The sequence below is a fragment of the Arvicanthis niloticus genome, chromosome 19, assembly GCF_011762505.2.
Source record: "Arvicanthis niloticus isolate mArvNil1 chromosome 19, mArvNil1.pat.X, whole genome shotgun sequence".
Lineage (NCBI taxonomy): Eukaryota > Metazoa > Chordata > Mammalia > Rodentia > Muridae > Arvicanthis > Arvicanthis niloticus.
This window is the reverse complement of record NC_047676.1, coordinates 43867444-43890662: the sequence shown is the minus strand read 5'-3', so window position 1 is coordinate 43890662 and position 23219 is coordinate 43867444. Positions and strand designations below refer to the sequence as shown.

The 23219-nt window shown below is 41.2% G+C and overlaps 1 protein-coding gene across 2 annotated transcripts in view; it reads right to left on the bottom strand.

Moving 5' to 3' along the window:
- Positions 1-286: 286 nt before the first annotated feature.
- Rab3c (RAB3C, member RAS oncogene family) overlaps positions 287-23219 on the bottom strand; it is a 218076-nt gene continuing 195143 nt past the window's right edge. For both annotated transcript variants that reach the window (XM_034523406.1, XM_034523405.1), the window contains exon 5: positions 287-3845. In XM_034523406.1, the coding sequence (XP_034379297.1) occupies positions 3658-3845 (188 nt within the window). In that variant the 3' untranslated portion in view covers positions 287-3657. The remainder of the gene's footprint in view (positions 3846-23219) is intronic.

Below are 23219 nucleotides of genomic sequence, written 5' to 3'. Positions count from 1 at the left end.
GTAGGTAAAGCATGTTAATGAACCACTATGAACGTCAATACTCTGAAGTTAATGCCGCTTAGTGAAAGTTCAGTTAATAGTGGAATGCATTTTACTTTAAAATTATTGTTGTCATAGATATAATTAAAATTAGAAGCTTAAGTTGGTTCCTGAAGAGAAAAATGATAAATGTGCTGAGTAAACGAATTCGGGTAGGAGTGAAGTGAGTAAAATAAATTGATTTTTTTTTTTTTTTAGTTGAGCACGTTGGTGTCTTCAGTTGCCATTTTGTAGAATTTATCTGTGAGCATCTGTGAGCAGAACGGAAGCATCACTATACAGTACAACTCTCAGCCCTTCTTTACCAGCCAGCGAGCAATAGCAAACTTTACATGGCGTCAGGGAGGAACTCACACATCTCTTGCTCTCTGTAGTCATTCGAAGCTCCTGATGGCAGTAGATGCTGTTTGGCGGGGTTAATAACAGGGAGCTGGGCCATTGCTCTAAAGCAGTTTTCCTGTGAGCCCACAGATGTGATGCTCATGGTTAACCCGCCATCTTGGGACCAAGGACGCCTTGTGAACCTCCCATATCCATTCACACTGCAAAGGCTATGTAGATGAAACACCTTCCACTTGCATTAAGAAAGGAAAGAGATGAAACAACACCAGAGTTCTTGGGAGTGTTTTCTGAAGCAGTTAGGGTTCTCTTCTTTTTTTTAAAAAAAAAATGGATGGGCAGGGGTACCCAGATGACCACAGGGGAAGGCAAGGGCACACTTAAAATACTAACTTAATTGCATCAGAGACAAGAAATGATATCTAAGACCTGGAAAGAAAAAATATCTTTTTTAGGTACAAATTTAGCCAGGTTGTCAGGAGGACTTATTCATACTTAGGTTGATGGCGGGAGGGGTGGTATGTATTTGTACATATGTAATGTAGTGGCTGGAAGTTTCAAAACCTCAGGATTTTAAACTATATAGGTTAAGGCTTATAAACGTTCTATTATCTGGTTCCCTTTGCCAAATTTGATTTTACAGCTAAGGTTTCTTGATGATATTAGCAACAGCAAGTCTTCTCTCTCCTGGGAGTGATGAGTCTCTCTGGAAATGTTCACTGAATTGTTTGGAATGAAATACATAGCAGGTTGGGAATTTTATAACTTTCAATTGGGATGACCGTGTTTCCATGGGAATGTTCTGAAGCAATGACATTAGGCTTACTGTTTGCTCCTCTCTCCACTGACTAGCACAGCATGGTCTTAACTTTAGAGTTCTCGACAGAGCAGATATGTGGGCACTTGGCTTCAGTCAATCACTTTCAACCAGTTCTTTGGGGGAATTTTCAAATGAGCAAACATGGTTGTTTCCCTTTCTCTCCTATCTGCTCTCTTTTTATAACACTTGCATACCAGCATCCTTCTGAAGAAGCCATTTGAAGTACCCGTGTGAGGCCTTTTACACTCACTATATGCATGCAAAGAAAGAGGCCCAGGCTTCCTGACTTCATTGTTTTGTATTAGATTGTAACAATGAGCTTGACAGCTATAGTATTCAATATAGCAACATTATGACCCAGGTCATAGAAAAAGGACACATGAATACTATTGCGAAGTAACTATTGCAAAGAAATCCTACTTTATGCCCCTTGCTTCTCTCTTTCCCTTCATGTTAATTTCTATGATTCTTGAATTTAAGTGTCATTAAAATTTCAAAAAATCATTAGTGTCTTCTTATCTCAGGTGAGCCAACACTTGCTCCTCTGGGTGTCAAAGTGGAAACTTACCACTAATGTATAAGTTTGAAACTAAGCACACAAGAAGAAAACATGCACATACTATCCTGTCAACAGCCTTGCTCAGCAAGCTTGTGCTAAATCCTTTCAAGTGCTAGTTCTCTGTTTTTGAAGGGAAGGATGGATCTTTTACACAACCACCAAAAAGGAAAAAAGTCTATGTAACTAAACTGTCCTGTCCTTCAAACTGATGTCTTCATAAGATCCTTGTAACAAATACTTCTGGAAGGCAGAGATTTCTCTTGGCATTTGGCACAGAGGTTAAGAGTTGTTTCTGTATTATTTCTTTCTCCTCATCTTCTTCTTCCTCCTCTTCCTCCTCCTCCTCCTTCACCTCCTCTTCTTCTTCTTCTTCCTCTTCTTTTCCTAGAGCAGGTTTCTCTGTGTAGCCTTTGCTCTCCTAGAACTCACTCTGTAGAACATTCTGGTTTGAAACTCAGAAATCTGCCTACCTCTGCCGCCAGAATGCCGGGATTAAAAGTAGGTAATACTGCCACCAGGATTTTGCATATTATTTCTATATGGTCTTCAGGAAACCTAGAAGAAAAGACTGGGTGTTCAAGTGTTTCATCCGCCTCTCTTCAACTGCCATGGCTTGTCAATTTTCTGGACTGCTCAGTTTTGTAGTCTTCCGTTTTAACTTGAGCATGTTTAGAGATTTATATAAGGAAGGCATGCTCTAGAATTATAAATATTCTGAAAAATATGGTTATAAAACTGTTTTTTCCTCAATGCAGGACTCATGGAAAAGTGGCCCAATTACCTTCTAAATAGGTGGAAAAGCTTAGCTGAAGTTGGAGCAGAGAGCAGTGGTTGAGGTGTTGTCCTACCTTTTATAGGAAGAGGGGCATTCAGAAAGGTTCAAGCCAATTTATATTTCAGATTTGGTGCTGGTTCCAGAGAGCCAGGGTGGTGGTTATTTGTGTGGGTCAAGTCGTTAAGGGGTGGAGGCCGCTCAGGTCATGGAATTCCACAGCTACTCACAGCACTTCTGGTTACAGTGCTTGTTGGGCAGCTGACACTAAGTAGATAGTGACTCTTCTTGAGTCATCGCTCTCACACATGCACAGGTGCACAGAATCACTGGCAAGAATCACTGCAGTAGGGTCTGCAAACCTCGATTACGTTTATGTGGTTCAAAAAAAAAAACTTGCAAGGGCCTGAATTTCACTTTCTTTTTCTTTATCCCATGATAGAGTTTTATGTTTCATAGCTCAGGCTGTTTCAACTCATTATCCTCCTGCTTCAGCCTCTTGGGTGACCCTGCACCCAACCCCTCAATGTTTTTAAAGTCAACACACCCTTCAGATATTATTAATGAAAGTGCAATATATATACATTTCCTAATAGTAGACTCCCAGACCTGTGATAGGGTCTCCAATCAAGAGCAAAAGTCCCACTTTCTTTTTAGACAAAGGCAAAACTAAGTTTCCTGACATCTCCCCCTGCTCACAGCACACACACACACACACACACACACACACACACACACACACACACACGGTCCCTAGGTTATCATCCATACAAATCAGAAGCATGATTTAAATCCGTGGCAAGAAAGTTATTCGCAGTAAAATTATAGTTTGGTGTTTCTGCAATAGCTTAACTGAGAAAAAAGCTGCAAAAAAGTTATGAAAGACGAATGATAAGTTACATGCAAGTAGCAGGTGTTTATAGATGAACGATCCTTACAAATATAAGAGCAAATTTGCCACATGTTGACACAGGCGATTGCTCACGGTTTGAATGCATATATGGGCCACTGACATCAAAGACTTCCTTCAAATAATTATTAGGCAGTATAATTGAAGGCTAATAGACCATTTATAAATGCTGACTCTTGGCTGCTCTGGAGCCCCTTGGAGCTCCTGTGTGGGAGACATTAGCAGCCACAGTTGGGCTGCGGTGGAGGAGGGGTTTCCTTGAGCCTCGTGCTCTGCTTGGCGGCAGCTATGGCTGGGTCGGTCTCCAGGCTCTCTGACATTTTGTCACAGATGATATCTACGAGGCGCTCGAAGGTTTGCTTCACGTTGATGTTATCCTTGGCGCTGGTTTCAAAAAACTCAAACCCTGGAGAAAACACACAGAAACAGGTCCATCATTTCATGTTTCTGAAGCCCAGTGGACTCGGTTGTGGTTTTGAATGTCGATGGGGCAAAGGCAGCGGTGGGAGATGGCTGTGAAACCACAGACGGGACGGGAGCTGGGCAAGAAGTGCTACCCACTGACCAGAGCAGAGAGTTATAAAGACGGATTGATGATGTTCATTTTATTTGTCTCTACTGATTCGTTCCTGCTATCTGCAAGGGCAGAGAGATTTTCCAAACGGAATTCAAGTGTTATTATTAAAAAACCTCACCAGCCTCTTGTACTAACTCCTTGCTTCTGCCTCTGGTGTGATCATAAATCTTGGTTGACTTGGCTGGATTAAGAACAAAGCACTGGATGTGGCTACGACTGCTTTCCCAGATACAACTAGATGCTGTGGACTCTGACTTAATCAATGTAACAACCCCTCCAGAGCATTAAGGGGTGGGGGTGGGGCTTAGTTGCTCTGAGTCCATTACTAGACCTGTATACTTAGGCGCTATATTTTCCCGAGTTATCTCTTGCTCTGTTTCCTGGACACCTCGATGTGAATTGTTGTGTTCTGCCACAAGGCTGACTCTTCTGAGAAGAGTGAGAAACAACTCCCTTAGGATTTTCTGTATGGCCACCATGTAGTCTTTTAAAGTCTTCTCTAAAACTGATATTGACTTCCATTATCCTCTCGTTGCTGTATTCTGTCAAAGTTATTAACTTTTTTTTTAAAGGAAAGATTTAGAAAAGACCCTGTGCCTATTCTACCAAAAGAGGGCCTATGAAGCTCCTGTACAATCCTCTTCTTTTATCCTGTCCTTTCAGTGGCTGCCCAGTCATGGGACTAAGCAGTATCTAACAGGACACAAGGTGGCGCTAAAGAATCACAGGAGGAGTTACCATAGCCCTCTTTGAACCTCTGGGTATTTGAACTGAGTGTTAATCCAATAACCCTGCAGTCTTTGTAACACTGTTACAACTATCTGGTGGGGGTAGATTTCCTTCTTGCCAGTACTGTTTATGGCAGTAAACTTTTTGAATGGGAAAGGAAACAATAAATTTTAATTGAGCAGCGAAAGTACAAGAAGGTAGGAACTACAGGGGTGAGAAGGGGGGGGGGGGTCGATCCCCAATTCCGGGATGTGGCAGTCTGGAAGCAGTCTCAGAATGCAGCTCTGCACACAATGTTATCATACCATTGTTCGCATTCATATTCTACTGGTTGTGCTTGCCAGTCAGTTGCTATGGCAACTGCCCCACTTGGCCAGCCAGAGATTGGTCTGGTCCACTGGGGGGGGGGGGGGGATGTTGATTTAGGATGTGTTGGGCAGAACACAGAGAGCCTTTTCTAATCCATCCTCAATTTTACACCCTATAAATCCTTCTGGTTACATCTGGCCCTATCTCAGAGGAGACACAAAGATTCAAAATGATTAAATCCAGTGAATGCCTGGCTGCTGGGACCAAAATATAAAGAATACCTCACTACCTTGCATCTATGTCCAGATCCCTTGAATAACTAAGAAAATACTTGTTTTCTTGAAGGGAATTGAAAAGGAAAATAAATAATTTTCGTAAGTTAAAATTTCTAATTTTTAGACACCACTGTTTGATCAGATGATTAAACCCAAGTTACTTTTTGACTGCTGCTCTGTTAGGATCTGAGTAACCGCCAGACTCAAGAGGTTAATCACCAGCAGATTAAAGTTCTAGGAACCAGTGCAAGGTATTTCAGTCCATCTTTGGCTTCTATTTCTTTTTTATTGTTTTGTGTCTGCACAGTGATCAGACCGTTCTCTTAGAGTAGAAATTTCTTTATCTATAGACAAGGCCAGGGTGTGTGGATGGTGCTGATTTTTCTAAAGCTGGTGCAGTCCCTCTGGTTGGATCATTTACTTTCCTGGTGGACCCAGACCAGGGCAGAACAGGTACCCTCTGATCGATGTCGTTACTTAATTCTCAGAGCTCTTTGCTTGCTATTTTTTTAAGTGCTGGTGTTATTGTCTCAGAATTAACAGGGATGGACATCATTTCAGAATTTTCCAAAAGTACACTGGAGATGTGAGACCTTTGAATGAAACTTTGGAGGAAAATAATTCTGAAATTTGGGACAAAGCTGGAACAAGGTTCAGTTCTATCGTCCTTTCAGCCAGTGCTTCTTTTACATGCGAGTGTGTCTGGGAAAGGACAGAACTTGAAGCACTGAGCCATTGCTGAAGATGTGGGCCCTCATCTCCCATTATCAAATGTAACTCCTTTATTTGGGCATTAGGTCGCTTTATGATGCTGGTGCACATGTTGGGAACAGTAACATGATCTCTGATCACAGAATCCAAAATGTTCTGAATTTTCATTCCTTACTGTGTGTGATGGCTTGTCTATGCTTGGCCCAGGGAGTGGCACTATTAGAAGGTGTGGCCCTGTTGGAGTAGGTGTGTCACTGTGGGTGTGGGTTATAAGACCCTCACCCTAGCTGCCTGGAAGTCAGTCTTCCACTAGCAGCCTTCAGATGAAGATGTAGAACTCTCAGCTCCTCCTGCACCATGCCTGCCTAGATGCTGCCATGCTCCTACCTTGATGATAATGGACTGAACCTTTGAACCTATAAGCTAGCCCCAAATATATATTGTCCTTTATGTAAGACTTACCTTGATCATGGTGTCTGTTTACAGAAGTAAATCCCTAACTAAGACACTGTGGGATCCTGGGAATATGTGGTCACTCAGGAGAGGGTGTCTAGGAGACCTATACACTATGATAACATTCTCTCCCCAGCATGGTGAGGAGCTGTAACATGGTGAGAATGGGGAGGTTTACTGGCCCAAGTACCCTGACAACCACTGTTTACAAGCTAGTTGTTTAAAAATCTTCATTGTTTGCATATATTTGTTTGTTTGTCAGGGGCAGCTCTGCTTATATACTGAAATCCTGGGGTCAGCTATAGGCCTGACATACAGGCATGCTGACACAAAGTCTTAGGTCTCTGTGGAAAAAACCTGAAACAGATGGCTAGAAGCTATTGTATACAAGCAATTTTGGTGGAAAGTTGCCAAGCCTTAGTCATAGACCTTGTAGATAGGTAATCTTGGTGGATAGTACCAACTTAGATAAGGACAAGTGAATCATGGGTGGAGTCATAGTGACCTGTCCCTTGAAGCTTCACTCAGCTGATACTCTGTTCTGGAAGATATCTGTACTCCCCCTGAACATTTACGTTCTTGCATCATCCCCTTCCCCCACATCCTGCCTTTTTGTGTATTTTTTGTGTATTTTTGTGTAACCCCTGTGTGAAAAAGTAAAAATTGCGATTTGATCAGACAGATCATCATTCTTTGAGTTCGCCTGTCCCCCATCTTCTTTTTCAAGTGACCTCCCTGGACTCCTGTTTAATGCCCTGCTGGACAGGACATTTGTTTATTAATTTGTTGTTTTTTTTATATTGTATGTGGCCATGTATGTATGTATGTATGTATGTAAGTGTGCATGTATGGAGCACATGCATAGAGGTCAGAAGACAGTAAGCAAGAATCTATTCTTCCCTATGTGGGTCTAGGGATTGAGCTCAGGGCATAGGTCTTGGCAGCAGGCTCCTTTATGCATTGAGCTACCTTGCTGGTCTGACATACTAGATCTGTCACCACAAGCCAATTATGGCTTCTGTACTCACTTTCATAATTTATGACATTTGTTTTGCCTGTATTACAGCATTATCATGACTCTCAAATGGGAAAACATGGGCGAAGGGGCCAAACAATCTGGAAAGTTTGAGGAGAGCAGCGTTAGTGGCCACACACTAGCGTTTGTGTAGTTGAGTGTTTACCCCATCACAGAGAATACTGAGAGCTCTTGAGACATTTTTAACTCTCTTTGTCCATGAGCAGGTACCATTAATTTGTCTAGTTTTCAGATAAGGAAATGAAGGCAGAGAAGGGTGAATGATTTGTTTAAACCTTCCCATGGTTGGCTAGGAAGTGGCAGAGGGAGAGATCCATTAGCCACCTACAGACTTCCCTGCCTTTCTAGGTACCCTGAAGAAGGGAACTACGATTTTATTGCAGTTAAATGATCAGTTCTAGGGTAATGAAGAATCATTAATTCACACACACTTTCATTAATTTAAATAATTCAAAGATGATAACATGGACTTCAGAATGCCAGCAACCCAAACAATACAGTTGCTTGACAGTTTAAAAGTACACAATGAGATTACAAAGGCCACATCTCCGTGTGGACTGGAGAAGCACAGCTACGAAAGGCTCTGAAAATTAACCTGTTTTTCAGTGACTAACAGCTTAAATCTATCATAAAGCGCGGGGTTCAAACACTGGGAGCTCAAGGCCAATGTCACAGCCTTTAGTATTGTGTCATTGAGTCATTTAGATCTGGGGGGGGGAATGGGGGCCTATCATGTACCCCAGATGTCTGTGTCCATTTGAATCACGAAGGTGAAACCTCTCTGTGAGAAGCCATTAATGCCCCATACTTGTTTCCAAGCATGTTTAAAATCATGACCTAACTGACAACCAAACGCAAACACTGGAGCCTTTATTCTTCTGGCAACTCCTTGGACTTTCTGGTTATTACCTCTCAGTGTCTTGGCTTTTTTTTTTTTTTTTTTTTTTTTTTTTTCTTAGCTACCTGGACTTAATAGCTTGTTCTCAGAAAACCTTACCCTCACATCTGTACACACCATCATCATCAGAAGTCAGGCATCAGTCAAAGAAGCCTTGCAAACAGTCTTACAAAACCCCGGAGATTGGTTTCAATTCACTGCCGAGGATGGTGCAGTTCATCAGGACCAAAGAAGTAGACCAAGGTCATGAAGCAAGCTGACAGTGGAGTCTGACAGCTCCCCTGACATGTAGGTTACCACTTTAGCTTCTTGCTCTGAACACCTGCCCCTTGTGCTGCATGATCTGTATTAATAACTTTAACACACACGTGTCTTTATCAGGGAGCAGTGGACATGTTCAGTGACACATGGATGAGCTGGCTATCCTTTCCCATTCCTCCCAACTGCTCTCTGGCAGAGGCAGCCCTGCTCCAGTCCCAGGAGATCACGTGTCCCAGGCAACACATTCCTGCCTTGGGGTTCTCCAGACCTGACCTAGAAAGAACAACTCCTGCCCTTTCTAAAACCCAGGGCAGGCACACCCAGACACATTTCAGTTCAACTATTTGTTGAGGTCTCTGTATAGCTGGATGAGCAGCCACTGTCTGGAAGGACTCTGCTGGTGAGCAGAGACATCACAAACCCTAGGCCTTGTGGGGAGGGACACAGGTCTGGTTTGCTGGAATGGTTCTTTACTCTGTTCCTTAAATGTCCTTGGAACAAAGCACAGAGAAGCCTGGAACCTTTGCAGACTCTTACACACAGGGAAGCAAGCAGAGCCATGAGGCCAAAAGCATGCAGCTCACTGAAGGTGGCAGGCTCTAGGCTGTCACTCTCTCATGAGGAGAACTGAAATGTCACAGTGCCCCACGGTGATTACCCTGTGTTAGCAATAACAACCACAGCTCCAATATTGAGTACTGAACTATCTCTTTTTTCAGCTCCTTTATCCGATATATTTATTCAATTTTGTAGATGATATTAAATTTCCTCCTAACATGTTAACATTCATACCATATAGTAAAGTTCTTTAACTATAATAGTTTTTTTTTTTATATAAAATCTTTTTATTCACCCCAGGAAAAAAAGTCTTGAACACTGTTTGGGTTCTCTAACTTTTTAAATTTGAAAGAAAAATCATCAGAGTCCCCCCATTCCCCCCATAACACCCCAAACTGTATTTCAGTGCACCACTTCATTCCTGGCTGTCAATAGCTTACGTTCTTCCCACCTCTTCCATTTCAAGTGGGCTCTTTCTCCATTTGAGTTGCGACTAAAAGTTTCCTCTTCAATTCTCCTGTGGAATTGGATGAACCAGAGCTGTGGGAGAAAGGTCATCGCAATGCCAGGCAGGTGACAGTTGGGCCAGAAGTAAGGACTTCGAAGCAGCAGGACCAACTGTCATTTTAGCTAGTCCCATGTTGGGGACTCAGCCATGAGACAGACTTTAGGAGTGGGAGGGAATGAGGATTTGACCCACTTCCCTGAAGAACGGCCAAAGAGGGCAGCCGGAAGTTGGAATAGAAGCTCTCTGCCCAAGGCTAAAGCTGATATAAATAGACCACAGAATGGACAGATCATTCAGGCTCCGAGTTTCCTTTGTCAGTCAGGCTTAACCAGATGGCAGGATTCAGAACCTGTGTGCGGGTCATCGTGGAGCGTTGATGAACGCTGGTCCCCACATAGAAAGTCTTCTCCCTACCTTTAGACTTACAGACTGTAGTTTAGTCTCCTGATAAGGGAGAGGGTGCCTGAGTTTGCTGGAGGTTGCACAGGCTACTGGAATTAACTCTCCATTGAGTAAAATTCAAGTCACATAGCTGGCCATTCATGCCTCAGCTCTTAGACTTCCCTAGCTTTCAGACCTGCCCTACACATCCAGCCCTCCAGGTCTACCAAGCTCGCCCCCTCCACATCGGCTAAATGACTCAAAGGCTCCCCCCAACTGCAGTTCTTCCCATGAGTCTCCCTAAAGAACCCCACCCTGTATCCTCACTCCCCCATCACAATAGCATTTGCTGAGTGTTACGTCTACTCCCAAGACTGTTGAAGTTTTTTTAATCAGGATTTTCCCTGCGTTGTCAAAGGCCATGCAGGATGAACAACAAACAGCTTTAGAACTCATGGAATGTGGCCCACTAGTTAGCGCAAGCAAGATGGGTGTGACTCGGAGGACTACAAGTCCTGAGGACTTTGTGCTGCTGTGGGGTTTTGCTCTGCTCGTTGCAGAGCAACATCCGTCTTAATCTAAGACTTGTATGAAAACTCTAAGGGGGCTTCCAGCCCCTCACTGGGCAGTATCTTTGACACCCACAAGCACAGTGCTTGATTTCTTTTAGGCATTGATGCTGGAACAGATTAATGATTCAATCACCACTCTAGGAAAGGAACTTAGAGCTTTAGTTTGTCAGCAATGACCATCACACTTAGAAAACATTTGGAAAAACAAATTGTTAGTGAAGCTGGGTTAAGACATTTTTGTTAGTGGCTTTGACATAGAAAATCTTGGGGAACAATTTGAAGTTCAGAAAGACACACTTATAATTGAGCTAGGGACTTGTTGAGGTCAAGGAACAAGAACAATGGCAGTCTAACTAGCATTGGCTGATGTGACTCTTACTGAGGCTGGACTGGTGATTAAGGTGATAATTAGTTTCTTGTCTCCATCCTTGCCCTCAGCTTCCTGATATGATTTAATAAAAATTGCTGATGAGTAGATATGAAATCAGAGGATTTAAAGTAGGAATGACTGTTTTTTTATATAAAAGTTTAAAGTAGGAACGACTGGTCTTTTTTATATATAAAAGTTTAGATTTGTGATTTTTAAAATTTTTATAAGATTACTCTTTAAGATAAATAAGAAAATAATGATCGTTTCTTTGTAACTGGAAATTACTGCCTGCCAGTAGGAGACACTGGCTGAGAAAATGACCTTGCTTGCTCACATTTTGTTAATTTATAACAAGTTGCTTAGTTATGAATGTATGTGGGTTCTTGGGAATAGCTTTGTAAAGGCCTAGGTAAAATGTTAAGGCCTACGTAAAATGTTACCTCTCTAGCCTGCCATTTGGTGCTGTTACTAATGTCATAAGGAAACTTTCTCATATGCTGTTCCTGTTGTTACTAAAATGGTTTGTGCTTTGGTGTTCTTGTAAATCATTCACAATAGAACTCAATTAGAATGGCTTTGTATAATTAGCCACAACAAGCTTGGACCTGGACCAACTGCCAGGTAACACTTCCTGCACCTATGGCTAAGCTTTTATGGTTTTTGCTTTTTCAAGCTGCCTCTGTTGGACCCTAATAGAAGAGAGACACCTGCACCAATATAAGAAGCTATTTGAAATAAGACTTCCAGTTTGGGTAGGGATGGAGTAAGTTTAAGTTCCCAAGGCCTCCCTGGAAACTTACATCCTGCTTGGCAGAAAGAGACATGTACATGGGTAACTGACATTTTGATTGGCAAGTTAAGACATGAATGTTAGGCTAGGTAAGTCTCCCACCACAGCTGATACCCCAATCAATTGAAGCAGGATAAGTATACAACAAAGAAATATTCCTAAGAAAACCTTCTATCCCTAAATCCTGATGGGTTGAATAACTTGACACAGATATTTGTAGATTTCAGACTTAAAAGCTCTGTAGGATCTGGACTCAATGTCACAGCCAGCTCCTGAGTCTGGTCTATACCCCTGATCGATCAATCCTGGGGCGAATGCTCAATAACTATCCCTGTCTGTCTGAGATCAGTGTTCCTGTGGTTTGTGAGGGGACTCCTGGATCCCAACAAAGTTGTTTTCTTTACTTGTGCTACAAAATGTTTTTTCATAATCATTCACTAAAAGAAAAATAGAGTGTAATCACATTGTAATTTCTATATTGCTTGAGAGATTTTGATGGGATATATGCATTGTGGGAGACAAAATAAAGTTGTTTGAGTCTACTCATTGGCGTTTGCTCCATCCACACAATATGTAAGTGTATAGATACATATGTATATAAAGTGGTTGGAACCAGCTTATTGGCTTTTGCTCCATCCACCAAAAACTTGTGTCTGTGTATGTATGTAAAGTGGTTGGAGCTTTACTCTACCCACCCAATCTATGAAAAAAAAATATATATGTATTTATGCATGTATGTATGTATGTATGTATGTATGCATATGTGTGAAGTTGTCAGGGCTTGCTTGTTGGAACTTGTTGGAGCTTGCTTCAGCCACCAAATGTGTGAGTGTGTGTGCCTGCTTTACATTGTTGCTGACCCCACATTCCATTCTTGGATTACTGAACATATCGTCAGTATTGGTCTTCACACACACATATACATATACATATACATATACATATACATATACATATACATATACATATACATATACATATACATATACATACACACACACACACTGTGGAGCCAGACTCTAATTCTTGCCATGGTTTTCCATATGTGTAACATATCTACATTTCTCTACTGTAAAATGAATATTTTAAAGGTGCTACTTCATAATAGTCTGGATCCAAAGCAAGGGAAACCGATGTAAATGGCATAGCACAGGGATCTTTACATGGTGCTCCACAGAAATCGCCCATCTGTGGATGTCACAATGAAACCTCATTCATTTGAGCAAAGCTACTTGAAAATGTATTTCAATAACTGCTCTGTTTCATTCTGTTCTCAGATTGCTGAACATATTGTCAGTGTTGGTCTTCACCACTGTATGTATTCAAGTTTGAAAAATATCATTAAAACTTGAAGTTTTCAACCCAACGAGCCTCCCTCTGGAGGCTGACCACTGTCCCTGCCCTTCCTGTTGTCCCTGACATGAGATCAATGTTTCAATAGTCCATCGTCCTTGCACTTCTAGTGGATTCCTTGGCATTCATATGTGTACCATTGGTGGGAAGGTAGAAGCTGCACAGAGCGGCTTCTTTAAGAGAAAGGCAAACGCATCCACTACTTTTGTAAAAAACTTTTTTTTTTTTTTGGATAATGAACAAACAGATCGTTCAAATTTCACACCTGGCTGCTTCACTTTTCAAATTATTTATCTCACTTGCTCATCCCCTGTGGCTATTTCAGTTTGAAGTCTTCCAGAAAGAGTTCCCTTGGGTAATAGGCTCTAAGGTCTTGCATGGTGAACCACTCATCCCGAACATTTCCAGTTCCCTGGTAATTATTTTCTTTTTTCTTTTTTTTTCTTTTTTTCTTTTTCTTTTCTTTTTTTTTCCTTTTCTTTTTTTTTTCGAGACAGGGTTTCTCTGTGTAGTCCTGGTTGTCCTGGACTCACTCTGTAGACCAGGCTGGCCTCGAACACAGAATTCCACCTGCCTCTGCCTCCCAAGTGCTGGGATTAAAGGCGTGTGCCACCACTGCCCAGCTTTTTTTTTTTTTTTTTTTTTTTTTTTTTTTTGTAATTATTTTCAAGTATATATTTTGGATTTAATTACTATTTTTATATCAGCTACAAAATTGATACAATGTAAAATTCAGCATTCTGGTCGTTTTGAAGCATATACTTCACAGCCTTTAGGATACAAACACTAGAATTCAATTCTGGAACATCTTCATGATGCCCAGAAGAAGAGTCTGCATCCAAAAAGCCAGTCACTCTCCATTCCTGCTGGTCCTCTGTACTAGGTACAATATGCTCTCCAGTTCAATTGTGCATCTCATATGGGGTTTCCATCCTATCCCTGGAAATATCCAACACAGCATCCCGTAGAAGCAGGTGCCCAGCAGATGTTGGCTAATTACAGGATTGATTGCTATTAATTGGTTGGGAGAAGCTGGTTGATCGAAATGGAAGGAGAGAGAACCACTTATTCCTTTGTTCTTTGTTATGAAGTGACTGAACTTGCAAGTAATTTGTCAGCTGCATTATTTCTAGATGGAGTTTACCAAGCATGGAATTCCATATCATATCATTTCAGATTTTCCCTGTGGGAAATTTCCTATATCAAAAAAAAAAAAAAAAAAATCAAAGCAGTCCTATTTACCCACGAGGAAAGGCATTTCTGAACAATAGGAAGAAGTATAGAATTGTTCAACTCACATTAATAACTTTTGTTTTGCTTCACAATGTAAAAACTCTTAAAGGGTAGGAAAGTCAAAATTTTCTGAGCTTTCAGAGAGTGATAAATGTCATTCACAATGCGAGAGCTACTGTTTTTATACACGTAAGTGCCAAGTATTTTCCAAGTGGAGTTTGTTCCTTTAAATCCATGGAACATTTCCTTTGTAACTTCTTAACATTGCATTCAGCTTTTAATGATAAAAGAGACAACTTCCACCCTTGCCTGTTAATGAACTGTTAACACGAACATTAATAACTGTTCTTTGTATAGGATTTTAATTAGCAATAACATTTATGTGCAGCATCAGTTAGCAGGCTACGTTTGCCATGAGAGATGCCTGTGAAACAGAGCAGATACTGAAATACATTTTCAAGTAACACTGCCCAGAGTGAGGTTTCATTGTGACATCCACAGATGGGCGATCCTTGTGGAGCACCATGTAAAGATCCCTGTGCTATGCCATTTACATCAGTTTCCCTTGCTTTGGATCCAGACTATTATGAAGTAGCACCTTTAAAATATTCATTTTACAGTAGAGAAATGTAGATGTGTTGCACATATAGAAAACCATGGCAAGGATTAGAGGCTCCACAGCCCCAGGCTCTTCCTTCCAGAACATTCCTAATGTCTACTTTATGTCTTCTGGCAGGTTTAGGCCCAAACATGATAAAATAATCTCTTTTGGCTTCATAAAACCAGTCCTGAGGACTCTTAGCTAGCCTGAGCAACATGCTTTAATGTTCAATAATTCTTATTTGCACATATTTATTTTACAAAGTGATGGATTTCATAAAGACATTTTTGGTGCAATGGGATCTGGTATTTTAACAAAATTTACCATAATTTCAATTTCTAAAAGTCAGAAAATCCCTCAGAATGTCTGAATCTAGCTCCATCCACAGTCAAGTCAGCCTGTCCAGAGCAGTCACAGAAAACTACACACAGCGTTACTTAAAGGAATTTCTTTTTTTTACAGTGATAAATTCTAAAAATTGCAATTAATTCATATGTTTTTTTTTTTTTTGATGGTTTGTATTTAGAATTTCTTTTGGGGAGAGGGGGGGTCCAGAAGCAAATGATTTGGTCTTTGGTCTTCTAGAGCAGAGGATATGGCAATGGGAATTTGCAGTCTTTAGAACTCTTCCTTTAAACAAACAATCGCTTCCTTGTCAGAGAAAGCCAATCCAGGTGATTGGGAACGAATTATAGTTAAGGGCAAAAGAGAAAGCCAGGATAGGGTGTGTTATCTAGCCAGAGTAGGGATGTTTACCTGAATGGTTTTTAAAACAAGAAATACCATGGTTCCTATGTGCATGTGGGATGAAGCATATGCCTGCATCACACAGAGCTTAGTGCTGCGATTTGGGTTTGAGAGACTAGAGAAAGTCCCCCATTGAGAACAAAGTTAGAAAGCTCCACAAAGTACACAGGGTTAACACTCTGCAGAAGCAACTCTACCCATACAACATTAACAGATGACTTCTGGTGAGACTGGGGCCCTTTCAGAGATCCATAAAGGAATAAGGGCATCTCTTAAATTCCCAACATGGAGGGCATGAACTCTTTTTTACCTGTGATCTAACAAGCCACAGGTTTCCAAGGTGAGACCATGCGAGGATAATGGAGCTGAACTGCCAAAGAGAAGGGAGAGGAGCAAGCACAGTCCCAGTCTCCTGCAGTGGAGAAGAGTAGAGACAGGGTCTGGATGACACTACAGGACAGACACGTGCAGCTTTGTCTGTACACTTGAGAGGAGGAATGAGCCTGCCCTGTTCAACAGTGCTCCCTTAATGTCATGAGCCTGTCACTAGAGGCAACCACTAGAATAAGAAATAAGCGTGAAGCCATCATTGGGATGGTTTGGCTGACAATTTGTTTACTTTAAACATTTTTAAAAATGGTGCTATTTTTTAAATGTCAGAACAGTATTCAGTAAATTACATGAAAGATTCAAGATGAATATAGGATAGGATTTATGTTGGATGCAGGCTGATTTAACTATGCTGAGTATGCTGGAGGAAGAGGCACGATGTTTGTAGGCTAAGTATATTGAATGCATTTGTAGCCTCTGATGTTTTCAAGTTACTGGTAGGTTTATTGGGACATAATAAGGCCACAGTTATTCAAATACGTCTGTATTTACTAATGCACAGCATTTACATTTCTTGGGGGCAAATAATAATAAGTATTTTTAATTAGAAATCAGTCCCCCTCCCCCGTGAGTTTAGTTGGTGGGACTTAGTCTCTACTGCTCTCAGCTATGATAATTTTACCTTGAGAAAAGGAAAATCACACTAACCAGTGTGCAAAGCTAATAAACAGAGCTGGATCTCTGCCAGCTCTCGCGCCCATCCTAGATTTGAGCCCTTTCAAGTTTCAAAACTGAAACGCTGAACACACCAAACTGATTTAGATGAGTCTTGCTTGTTTGTTTTCCTTTCCTTTTCTTTTTCAGTGCTGAATTAAAATGGGGCAGTTTAGATTTCTTATATTCAACTTTAAAACTGTGGTCACATTGTTCTTAACACTTTGGTGTTGTTGGAAAAAGAAACCGGAGGTCAGTAGTTTATACAGACCTTTGTCACCTGAAACTGGATTCATTCGTTCACACTTTAAATGCTGCGCGGGTTAGATCTGTGTAGGATTGAGAAAGGCATGTCAGTCAGATCACCCTGAGATCAGAAGCCAAGGTGGGTTCTGAGTGAGATTCAAGTAGAAAACAAGAAGATGGGGAAACTTGTGAGATGGGCTAAGCAGGGCGAGGGACCGGAATCTCTTTAGCAAAAATACAGTTTTGCACTCTCTGGCTCTTGGAGGGAATGGGGGCTTCCTAGGGGTCAAATGTTGGTAGAGATCTAAGTACTAAGATCTTTTTTTTTTTTTTTTTTTTCAAGAAAAGGCTTCACAGTTTGGCTTCATTGATTAAGTCAATGATGATTAGAACAGGGATTTGCCAAGGTTTTGGAAAGTCTTTCAGTGGAGAGTCTAAGAGTTCAAGTGAGGCCTGACATAGAAGAGCAAATTGGGTATGCCACGTATAGTCCTATAGGGTGTGGTGTCACCAGCCATGCCACCATAGCATTCCATTCAAAGTGAGTCACTTTGAGCTTGAACGGAGTGCTCTCGATGTTTACTGGGTAATGAGTGAGCCTCAGCTGGACCCTCCTGAGCAGTGTGGGATGCATAGAACATACGGCCTCTCCGTTCATAAAGAGTATTTTCTGAGGAATAAATCCCAGCTGCCAATAGGGAGGACAGAGAGTTAGGAAACATAGATCAGGAGCCAATAAGACAGGGCAAACTCAAAGGACCAGGAAAAGGGGGACAAAGGCGCCTTCCCATTTTAATCCATGGATGTAAGCACACGTAGGTATACCGAACACATCCTTGATCTGTTTTCTACCTCCTGGGAAAACTTAGAAACCAGAAAGAATGTGAGCCAGGGGAAATAAGGGTAGGGTGTCTGCACTTTCCCACAGACAGCTCTGTGCAGCCAGGTACTTAGAACATTTAAATAGCATTGCTGGGACTCCTTGCCAAATCCAGAAGTTGGCAAGCCCTGTTCTTCCATAAACACCGCAATTAAGATTTAAATAAATCTTAAAAAACTGCTGAAGAGCAGTCAGTGCAAATGTGGAGCAGGTGGTTGGAGTTTTAAAAATAGGTATTGGGGCAATGCTGTATCCTCATCAGGGCTGCTGACGACTCAACCTGTTTTATTATGGAATTGTTTTGCAGGGGCAAGGAGAAAATAATTTTTTTTTTTTTAAGCTGAAGAAAAAAAATCCTTCAAGTTGAAGTGCCTGGAGGCAATGGTATGGTCCGGACTTGAAAAATAACTGAAGGGGGGGGGGGTGGTGGTGGTGTCTGTCACAGGCATCTTGTGCTTCTTTGGTTTGGGTGCTCAGGTTACTAAATGGGCCTTGGCATGTAGAACTTACACTGTAATGAGAGCTGATGCCTATGAACTTGGAGTGTGTGTGTGTGTGTGTGTGTGTGTGTGTGTGTGTAAAACAGTAGCATCTTTTCCTTTAGAGAAACCTAACAACGTGAACACAGAGAGCCTGGGTGGTTGGTTCTTAAGATTTGCCTTACTTTGTCTTATACATCCTACAGGAATAGATTTAATCGAATCAACTTTTTGGAAGTTAATTGAATTTCATAAGAAAGTAGGTGGTTACTTGCACCATGCAATACACAAAGTCCTCATCCTGCTAAAGACCACCAATTGCCTATCATCTTGAAACTCTCAAATCAAAGTCAGGTGGTTTAGACACAGACCTGACTGTTATCTGGGTGGGAGCCCATCATCAGGGCTGCATACACTTCCCTAGCTGCTCTAGCTTTAGAGATGTGTTTGTGTGTTCAATTCAAGGAGTGGTATCTCCCAGCTGTAGTCAACTTGACAGAAATGTAGGTGTGCTTGAGAAGGGAGAATCTCATTTGAATAATTCCTTCCATCAGACTGGCCTCTGGGCTTGGCTGTAGGGGAATTTTCTGGATTGCTAATTGACCTGGGAAGGCCCAGCCCTGTGGCCAGTTAGTACTGGGTTGTATGCAAAAGGTACTGAGCAAGCCAGAGGAAGCAAGGCAGTTAGTTAGCCAATATGGTCTCTGCTTCAGTTTCTGCCATAGGTTCCTGCCTCTGCTTCCCTTGATGACTGGCTGAAACTGCTAAGCCAAATACATTCTTCTTTAAGCTGCTTTCAGTCATGGTGTATATTACAGCAACAGAAAGCAAATTAGAATATGCTCTATTTTTAGAGATTCTGATTTTACTGGTGTGATATCTATATCATCTATCTACCTATCTATCATCTATCAATCATCTATCTATCATCTATCTATCTATCTATCTATCTATCTATCTATCTATCAATCATCTATCTATCATCTATCTATCATCTATCTAACATCTATCTATCTATCTATCTATCTATCTATCTATCTATCTATCTATCCAGATAGCAGGGCTGCTTTTTAATGTCCTCTGAGTAAGTAATGCTGTTGTACTGATTCATGCCCTGGCCAGGTTCCTGTGTTATACTACAGTCCTGATGGACTCTATGCTTCCTGTCCATCACCCCTAATCTACTTTTTAACCAGTGGCTTCAGCAGAATATTTACTATTATATAGTCCAGCTTTTAGAAGATTCAACACTATTCTAATACATGAAAGTTAGTTTTATAATTTATATAGTATACTGTTGGAACAACATATCTAAGAACTGAAAAACTGATGTTGAGATACAGGTAAGCATGTTATTTCTTACTATACTCTGCCTGGCATTATACCCCACTTTTAGGAATGCTACCTCTGTACTTAGTCTGAAATAAAATCCAGTCTTGCCACTTTATTCTTTAAACTCTCGCATTGGATTTTGGGAACACAGTAGAGCCAATCGCAGTCTCTTCAGTGCGGTAAATGGGCTCTCAGTATATGTCAACTTTTTATGGGTCTAGACCTCTTTAGCACACAGGTTCTTCTTTATAAAGATGCCATCACCTGCTTGCCTATTCATGAAAATTCTATTTTCTTTCTTCAAGCTTGCTGCAAACACTGTCAATGTGGCCTTCCTCCATGCCTCTGGATGGGCATGTTCTTAATCTCCTAACCTCCTCTAAAACTTGTCTTCAATTCTGTTGGCAACTTATAGACTGGCTTGTAAAAGTCATTGTGTACTGGAGTGGGGGCTATCCCAAAAGCTGTGGCTGGTCCTTGAGATATGTTCTTCTAGGCTTCTAGGCTGTCTTGTCTGGCCTCAGTGTGAGAGGATACGTCTATCCCTGCATAGACTTGATGTGCCAGGGTCGGGGGATATCCAGGGGTATTCCCACCCAATCCACTCAAAGGAGTAGGGGAGGAGGGATGGGGGTGTGAGGGCAAGGATTGTGGGAGAGGGTGACTGTGAGGGGGCGGTGAGCAGGATCTAAACTGAATAAATAAAAAAAATAAAGTGATTGTGTCTGTGTCCCTTTGGAGTCTAGAATCTTCTAATGATGAGTGCTTGATAACACTGAATGGAGTGAGTGAATGAATGAAAATAATTCTGTATCGTGTTCCCAGATGTCATCGTGAAGCATCTGTCTCCTGTATCCATCAAGAACCAACCTTATAATGTGACTCTAATGGCAGTTTAGTAAGAACCCTTGCCTACTGGTTTTAGTTGGACAGACTTTAATCAAGTCCCAGTGGACTTCTCTGCATCCTTACTGGGTTAATGAATAACATCTCTGTCCACAATCTCTTTTTTGGGTCTCCCCAAGTCTCCTTGAAAACGTCTGTACCAGTTTGATAGATACATTTTTAAGGAGAAAATTTGAACATGAGTGAGAGTGTATTTTGGGGAATTTTTGTCTTAGTAACAAGGAAACCATTCCTGGCTTCTCTACCGGGATTATGGGGTCATTGGAAGATTACAGGGCCCAGGAGAAGAGTTTATAAGTGGGCTTATTAGCCACACACACCTGAATTCCCTTCTGGATTTTAAGATAAAACTAAGTTCAGTAAAAAAAAAAAATCTATTCAGTAATTCAAGATTATTTCAAGGTCATTGTGTCTGGAGCAGAACTTAGCCCTAGGGATAGACAGCTATGATAGTTTTCCCTGGTGGGAGTTCCTTAGGGTTAGCCAAGGGATCCCCAAAGCTCCAAGATCCCACAGGTAGACAACTGCACATACAGCTCCCTCCGTTCTCTTGCCTACCTTGGCTAGCAATGGAAGCCTAGGTTTTCAGAAAAATATTTGAGGATGATGAAGTCAAAATCAGTACCATGGTGGTCGTTCAGCTCAGCTACAAACAAAATCAGGGTTACTGAAGTCCAGAGGTAGACTTTCCCTTCTGGATGTTATTGATGCTTCATATCATTCAGTTCTCTTTTCTTCAAGGACACTCAAGCCCCAAGGCCCATGTGACCATCTCTTGTCTTTGATGGTAGAGAAAACGGTCCACAGAGGCAAATCCCATTTGTTAGCTCTTGATTTATCTCTATCTTCTGGAAAACAATGTTATTTTCTGCCTGTCTCACCTCACACATCCAGAAATGCCGCTGTGTGAAATAATACACCATTCTATGGCTTTACCTTTTCCTATTTTAAGAGATGATTCCCTTAAGTGAATTGTCTACTTAAGCCAGGAATTATCAAATAAATATATGTGGCTTAGAATTCACAGATATAGAAGGTGACATTCTGTCAGAGTTTGTTTCTAATTGAAAAAAAACTTAACTATGTAAATTAAAAAATGCAAAGCATTTCCTACATTGTTATAGGCTGTGCTGTAATAGACTAAATATTTAAAACCGCATGGAGAGAATAATGTCTGCCACAGGATCATGTTCAGCTAGAGCAGTAATTCACCCTCTTCAGACACTCCGCTCATGGAAGTTGGTGTGGTGTAATACTAGTATTCTATGATACTATCATACTAGTATTATATGATACTACAAATGTTTTTGTTTATAACATAACTTCCTAGGGTTTAACTTTCAACACTTGAGGGTTTACAGCTAGTTTGTGTTGGTGTTGATGAATTCATTTGAAACCCCAGCTGACTCAACTGGAAATAGGTACCTGAATCTTAGTCATGGGTTCACTGAAGACATAGGATTTGCCTGTTATTCAGTAGAGTTAAAACCTCAGGGCTAATGGGAACTTCTAAGGAAGTATCTGGGATGGGTGGGGTGGGCCAGGGATAGAAAGAGCAGTTGAAAGAAGACTCCTATGGCTACCTTGAAGACTGAACAGTGATGGACAGGGTGGAGGAATGGGGAACCCCAGAATTAATGATGAGGAACTGCTTCTCAGGGCCAGATGGAATAAAACATCCAGGAGGGGGAGGGCAGGGAAATGTTCACTGTCTATATCGGCAGTTATAGGCTTCCTGATTGTTGTTTTTAGAAGGTAAAGTCATCTGTCAAATTGCATGCCAAGTACCCAGAATACTGTAGTCAGTTAATTAGCGTTTGTTTTGTGACCTAAAGAATAAATCAGATGGACAAGAGCACCCTCCCTACAAGAATTCCAAAGACCTCAGCCTCTGCTGTAGGCAGCTATAGTATAGTTTCCTCCAGTGCCCTCATTTGGATGAGCAAATGATATACAGAAGTAACCATCAATAACGGAGAAGAGGTAAGCATAAATAGACAAATAGAGCTGTTGTTTTGAGCTATCTGCCAAGATGTAGTAATAACCTTTAGAAATGGAATACCTAATATCCAAGAAATGGAATTGTATTGCTAATTGTTTTTAAACGTAAAACCTCTCAAAGCCTTGTAATTTAGGTGAAGAGTTATCAGTTTTTAGAATTGTGTCTCCTGATCATTTGTAGAAGGTGTGTAGCCATGAGGAGAACGAATCACATAGGAGGTAAATGATCTCCAAGTAGGCACATTTGCTGGTTGCCATGGCAACTGCTGAGTCTTATCGACTGAATAGCGAAAGAAAAAAAAAATCAATTAGAGACTATTGGAAGAATTTGCACAGGAGCATAAAATCTGTCTATCTCTCAATTTGAGAAACTTTCCTGCATGTGTGCAGTGAATCGAGAGGGTGTATGTGTTCTCATATGCGTGTGCGCATGCATGTGTATGTGTGTATGAGAGAGAGAGAGAGAGAGAGAGAGAGAGAGAGAGAGAGAGAGAGAGAGAATATCTTCAGAAATATGTTCATTATTCTAA